Raw genomic sequence first — 7173 nt, 5'->3', positions numbered from 1 at the left:
GCACCTACCAACAACAACAAAAGGAGAATGAGAGAGAAGGAAAATGATAGCCACCAAACACAGCCAGAAGGGAGGGACAAGAAACAGTGACAAAAAGAATGAGAAAGGAGGCCTGGCAATCGAAGCTCACTGCCCATTTCATTTGGGGTCATTTTTTAATTCTCAAACTTCCATCACCTAGAGCGCTAAAACTGGATGAAGCTAATAATTCCAGGATGCCCATTCTGTATATGCTCGGAGATGACTGACCTCAGGGCTGTGATTTCAAGGATTGCCCACACTGTTTTTATACCAGGGAATTTACAATGTATATCTAGGGGTTGAGCACTAAATTCTTGACTGTCTTTCCAATTGCCATGGCACTTCTCTGTCCAATTGCCAATTTCTTGAAGGCAAACAAACTTTATTTTTTAAATATCTATGACTAGGCATAGAGGCGTCCCAAAAGGCACTGACACTGCAGGTTGTTTGGGATTTAATCTTTCTAGTAAGCAGATGAAAACTGTATTTCGGGTTGGGTGTCACTGTTTTGGTACAAGTTTCTATATGCTTAATAATCATCCTTGCCCTCAGGCAGTTCTGTTATAAAAAGGAACCCACCCTTAGAACATCTTACTCTGTATTCTTTTTTTTTTTTTTTTTAATGTTTTAATGTGAATTATGTGATAATTTACATGGGAGACCATTAGCTTTACATTCATCCTATCGTATATCGTTTCATTGCCATGGTTACAATCCCCTCCATGCATCATAAACCAACCAAAGGGTATATCCTGCAAGCCTGCCCCCGGGTCATCAGCACACAGCCCCTCTCCCTCTCTGGGTTTAAAGTCCCCAGACGCTCCATCTCTCCACATCATCGTCTCTGCCTCCATCTCTGGTGTCACTGTTTCTCTGGGTAGGGTCCCGCTCTCTGCTCTTCTCCTTTGATGATCCCAGGGACCGCAGCTCCTAGACTGCAAAGTCAATCACTCCCCTCCTTTGCTACAAAACATCTACCTTTACATTTCCAACCCACACAATCAGTCCTGATAACAATTATTCACTATTGTATCACAAGAGACCTATCTGCATCTCCTTTCATCAGCCCCGCCTAGACAGATTGGATACTACTCAGTGGAGATTCTACCTTCTTCCACACCCTCTGGATCTAGGTTCCCTCTTGAAAGCTTGTAAGCCAGTCACTTCTTGCCTTTGTAGGCACCACCCCCGCAATTTTGGGTAGCCAATGTCCAAGTTGCCCATCCCTGTCTACTCTGTGTATGGAGGGGGTGGGAATAATTCTCGCTGTAAAGAGTTGTTTCCTCTTTTGAGCTACTGCATCCATAGGTGTAGGTCAAGTTCATCAAATTATATCAGATTACTCTTTTCCCCCTCTTCTTTCTTCTTCTAGTTGAGCTCTGATCATCCAGTCATTGAAGCCAGATCAAGTGGGTATTATCTGCACGTATGAGTGTTCTTATGCATATGCCCTCTCTTCTTATCAGCTGGACACTCCACTCTCCACTCTAGTCCTCTGTGGGTATGTCACTGACTCTGGGCCTAAGAGTCCACAGTCTTGCCATACTGCTGGTTAACCAGGTCTCCACTGGGTTCATTGTAGGGCTTAGCTTGCAACTTCATTGCTGTTTTTCCATCACTTCCCCTTATTTGGTGACGAATGTGGTCACCAATCAGAGCATGTATTCCCATTGAGTCTTAGTCTTGGAAGGGGTTTTTCTTATCTGATGATTGAGGTATTTGCTTAAGTCAATAGTAATGCCTTTCTAGGTGTAGTGAAATGGGGCCAAGTATGTAAGAGATTTTAAATCTGTGTATCATTGTTCAGTGACCATATGTATAATAATAGTTGCCTGTGAAATTTTGTAAGGATTCCTTGAAATTAAGACAGAAAACCAAACCTTTAAGAAAATAATATTAACATTTAGTAAAATACTTTGTACTCTGTTTTGAATATATTTAAATTAAATATATATATAAAATTTGAATTAAATGTCTCTAAAATATGAATCCATTTGTCTCTAAAGTATGAATCCATATTCTAAAATATGAATCCATCTGTTTGCTTAACAGGGGAAGTGCACTTTGGAGGACAGGAACATTTTTATATGGAAACTCAAAGTGTTCTTGTGGTTCCAAAGGTCGAGGATAAAGAAATGGACATATATGTGTCAACCCAGGATGCAGCATTTACACAGGTGGGTTCCTCCTAGTCACTGTTTCTTGTGTCACAGACACTGATTTTCAAAGTGAGGTGTTGTCATTGTCTTGTTTTGTAACCCTGCAACCCAGATTTCACGGTAATGGTTAGCCAGATGTTTGACATTAACAATTGATAGAGACAAAGCCTAGCTCTAATTTTTCTCAGTGCTTATCCAGAATTAAGTATGCACTCCTAAACCTTTAAAGACCTTTTAAATCCTTGTGTAACTTGTGAACGTAGTAATTATAGAGAATAAAATAGAAGCTCCATACAGTGGTGCTTTGATAGTAATTTTCAGTTTACTCCGGATCCATGAATCAATGAGTCTTCAACCAGTTGTGGTTAAAAGACTGGCCTGTAATGTTCTTTCATTTCTCTGCCCCAATCCTATGATATTTGTATATCCCTGAGAGGTACAAACAATTAACACACTTTAGATGCTAACAGAAGGTTGGGTGTTCAAGTCCACCCAGAGAGAACACAAAAGAAAGCCCTGGAGATCTAACCCCAAAAAATCAGATACTGAAAATGCTATGGAACACAGTTCTACACTGACTCATATAGGGCCACGATGAGTGGCATCAACTCAAAGGCAGTTGGGTTATGATTACCATTATCAACTTCCGCTGCCCACTCGACTTTGTGTACATCATGTCTTTGACTCAGGACTCCTCTTGCACTACACACATTTTTCTCAGTTCCCACAAACATTTTTCTCAGTTCCACACATCTGGAAGCTGGGTTCCCTCCATCACTCAATTCAAAGATCGCCTCCTGCTAAGTTTATTGCATGGCCCTCCACTATGCTGTTCTGCTTTCTGTTGCAAATGTGAGCTGGCTGTAGTTTTCTGTGCAGACTCTACCCAGAGAGGCAGGAGGAATTATCTCCTGCTGAGTTTTGAGCTACAAATGGCCTTTCTTTAAACTTCCTCTCACTGTGCTACTACAAGGCTGCCATTTCAACTCCAAGGACCACCTGCTCACCTGAGTCAGCATCATGTTTATGATTTCCCTTCAGGTGATGCATAGCTCCCTCTGACTGTCCCATTTCCAACTTTTTTACACATGATAATGCAAATATTTAAGAGGAAGAAGTCTCAAGTGGCCATTTAAGGGACTCAAAAGGCTGCTAAGGAATGCTGGTGTGGCACTGGAGGGTAAGCACTGGACTGAAAGGTCTGTTGGAACCTCAAGGTCAGAGATTAAACCCCACCAGCCATTCCTTGGAAACCCTGTAGAGGGCCGCTATGAATTGGTACCAACTCGATGGCACTCAACAACAACAACAACAAGAGGCTGCCAAGCCAAGGAGGATGAGGGATTGGTGGTGATGACTTTAGTTACATTTTGCAGTGTGCTCTCTCATTAGTAAATTTTGAAAAGTAGCAGCATTTTATTTTCTCAACTTGGACATTGCAAGCATTTATAACAGTTTCTCCAATCTCTCCCCACTAATAGAAAAAGAAATATATTTTATGCTGGGCAGTAGGGAAAGTGAGAAAGCATTTTATATTTCAGTGAATGCACCTCTTGTTTATAATGCATGTTCTGAGTAGCCTTGGGGTGGGGAGACTGTAACTAACCCCTGATTTACTTACAGGAAATGGTGGCTTACGCCTTGGGGATTCCAAAGAATAGGATCAACTGCCATGTGAAAAGGGTTGGTGGAGCCTTTGGGGGGAAACTGACTAAGCCTGCACTCCTGGCAGCGGTGGCAGCTGTAGCAGCCAACAAGTGAGTGTGTCTGTGATTTGGGGCCCTCCGCATTCCAGTTCTCAGCCCTCTACTCTTGGTTGGATGTATGCCCAAAGGTCTTTCCAAAGATTTTTAAGGCGAAAGGTGAAAGGAAGGAGAGACTGTGTAGCACAGTAATTTGACCATTACCACCCAGGCCTAATGAATGAGGGCCTGCCATATAGCACAAGGTTGAGCACATTTGTCTTTGTGCATTGTGCCTGAATAGGAGTACCAGAATACTGGATTCTACTTCAGTACTTTTAAGAAACCCTTGCGGCATAGTAGGTTACAAGTTGGGATGTTAACCTTGAAGTCAACAGTTTGAATCTACCAGGCACTCCAAGTGAGAAAGTGAGAAACCCTGTACAGGGTCACTTTGAATTGGAAACAACTCAACAACACACAACCACCATGACCACCACTTTAATACTCTTAATGATTCTAACTTAAAAGGCTGCGTGTTTCTTAATAGCAAAGGAATTAACAGTAAATGAAATGGGTGATTTGATTTGTCAACAATATTTACTAAGATCTGGGCAGAACCTATATGACTTAAAAATTAGGAAAAAGAAAGTACATGTAGCGCTGGCTCTTGGGCACCTTGATATTTCTTAGATGAAAGAATATCTGATAACACACCAAAAATTGAATGTATTTAAATGACACTCAAGAAGCTGCTGACAATTCTATTTCCAGAAAGACTTGGGTAGCTGAGGAACAAACAGGGAAAGGCACTTCTCATTGAATTCCTTTTTTAACCTTTTGAATTTTGTAGCATGTGTGTATATTATATATGCAACAAAACCAAATATGTTTTTTTTTTTTAAGTGTAAATGTGGCTGATATACACAGTTTGTAAGAAAAGACTGGTATGATTCTTGAAGGACCAGATCACAAATTCTGTTTTTCCAAAGCAGAGCACACACCATTTTCCAGAAAAAAACAAAATTACAAAGGCTACCAGGCAAGTGTTCGGTTTTAGTGATCCAACCAAAATTAGGTCGACTCTAATCTTAAGAGCTTGATTAAGAAAGTAATTCTAAGTGAAAATGGAAGGAAGAGAAGTGTGGTTCTCAGTACACTGAAGAGAAACCATCACAAGGTTCTAAATATGGGAGTCACAGTCATAGAGATACTTTTATAGAAGGTGGCTTCCGTTGCTCTTGTGGAGGTGGACTGAAGATGAAAATGGCCAGAGAATATTCTGGAATTTGACCAACTACAGTAGTCAAGATAGGAGGAAATTAAGGCTCAGACAAGGGATGGTTATTGAAAAAGGATAATTGGATCTTAGAAATTTTGTGAGAGAATAAATAAATGGAAGGATTTCATGATGACCTGGGCATTTGGATGAAGAATGGGAAATTAAGACCAAAATTGAACTTGTGGAACAACTTATAATTAAATACCATCAATATAGATAAAGAATGTGATCCCTAACTTGGTGGCTTAGAACCATAGTCCCAGGGTACACCAAGGCCGATTGACATAACATAGTCCACAAAGACAATACTCTACCTCCTATTTTGGTGGCAGTGACTGGAGTATTAAAAGCTCATGAGTGGCAATCTAAGATGTAACTATTGGTCTCTCTTCATCCTGAGGAAAGAAGAGTGAAGAAAATCAAAGATGTCTAGAAGCAATTACTCTGATAGCCTAATGGATCATTCAAACATCAACCTCCATGATCCTGAGACCAGAAGAACTAGACAGTACCTGGCTTCCACTACCTACTGTTCTGACAGAGATCATATTAGAAATCTTTGATAGAATGGGAGAAACATGTGGAACAAAACTCAAAATCATATCAAGAAGACCAGGCTTACTGGTCTACTAGAGATTGATGGAACCCCAGAGACTATGCCCTTAGAGGTCCTTGAGGCCTGGAATTTAACTCATCCCATGGCTCAGCTGTCAGCCAAACAATAGAGAGGCCTTATAAGGTGAATAGGACAGGGTCACTATGAACACCAGGGAAATCTTCCTCTATTTTAGCTGACCCTCCACTTACCAAGCATGATGCCATTCTCCAGACACTGGTCCCTCCTGATAATATGTCTGAAGTTTGAGAGACTAAGTCTGGCCATCTTTGCTTCTAAGAAATATTCTGGCTGTACTTCCAACACAGATTTGTTTGTTCTTCTGAAAGTCCATGGTACCTTTAATATTCTTCTCCAACATCATATCACAAATGCGTCAATTCTTCTACAGTCTTTCTTATTCACTTCCAACTTTCACATGCATATGAGGTGATGGAAAATACTATAGCTTGGGTCAGCACACTTTAATATTCAAACTGACCTGTTTGCTCTTTAACACTTTAAAGAGGTTTTGTACAGCAGATTTGCTTAATGCAATACGTTGTTTGATTTCTTGACTGCAACTTCCATGAATGTTGATGGTAGATCCAAGTAAAATGAAGTCTTTGACAACTTCAATATTTTTTCCATTTATCTTGATGTGATTTATTGGTCCAATGGAGAAGATTTTGGTTATCTTTACATTGACGTGCAACCCATACCCAAGGCTGTGGCTTTTGATCTTCATCAGTATTTTAAGCCCTCTTGGCTGGCTTTCGGCAAGCAAGGTTATATCACCTGCATGTTGGAGGTTGCTAATGAATCTTCCTCCAATCCTGATGCCATGTTCTTCCTCATATAATCCAAGTTCTCAGATTATTTGCTCAGCATATCAATTGCACAGCATACAGACCTATACAGAGTCGCTATAAGTTGGACCACCACCACCATTACTTCCTGTGAATATTTCTTTCTTTGTCTCTTAATTGTGTGGTGAAGGGGATCTGTCAGTAGTTCCTGGAACATTCTACAAACTTGACCTCTCAATCTCAAAGGTCTTAAAGTTGTGATTCTATTTTATTTTCTCCAGGACTGGTCACCCAATTCGTTTTATTCTAGAGCGTGCGGATGACATGTTAATAACAGGAGGGCGCCACCCACTACTTGGGAAATATAAGGTGAGTAGAAAAGTGATTACACATAGTATAGACAAATTAAGGGAGTCACAAACTTGCAGTTTCACATATCTACAGAGCTCCGTGTTCATCCACACACTCCCTAGGCAACAAGATCATTGCATGTTTTATCAAGTCTTGGTATTACACTTTGTGACCATTGAGTCATGGCGCATAAAAGAAACTAAACCAGTTTCCATCAAGTGGACTCCAACTGAGCAACTCCACGTGAGTCTGAGTACAACTGTGCTCTCCATAA

The 7173-nt window shown here is 40.6% G+C and overlaps 1 protein-coding gene across 1 annotated transcript in view; it reads left to right on the top strand.

Annotated features, from left to right (window-relative positions):
* The window catches only part of LOC102839439 (aldehyde oxidase-like), a 129508-nt gene that overhangs the window by 64783 nt on the left and 57552 nt on the right, over positions 1 to 7173 (top strand). Inside the window, exons 18-20 of the mRNA XM_006862039.1 lie at positions 2074 to 2198; positions 3804 to 3937; positions 6830 to 6917. Coding sequence (XP_006862101.1) covers positions 2074 to 2198; positions 3804 to 3937; positions 6830 to 6917 — 347 coding nt within the window. The remainder of the gene's footprint in view (positions 1 to 2073; positions 2199 to 3803; positions 3938 to 6829; positions 6918 to 7173) is intronic.

Source organism: Chrysochloris asiatica, unplaced genomic scaffold (assembly GCF_000296735.1).
Source record: "Chrysochloris asiatica unplaced genomic scaffold, ChrAsi1.0 scaffold00045, whole genome shotgun sequence".
Classification (NCBI taxonomy): Eukaryota; Metazoa; Chordata; class Mammalia; order Afrosoricida; family Chrysochloridae; genus Chrysochloris; species Chrysochloris asiatica.
Note: the sequence above shows the minus strand (reverse complement) of the source record. Positions and strands in the feature narration are given on the sequence as shown.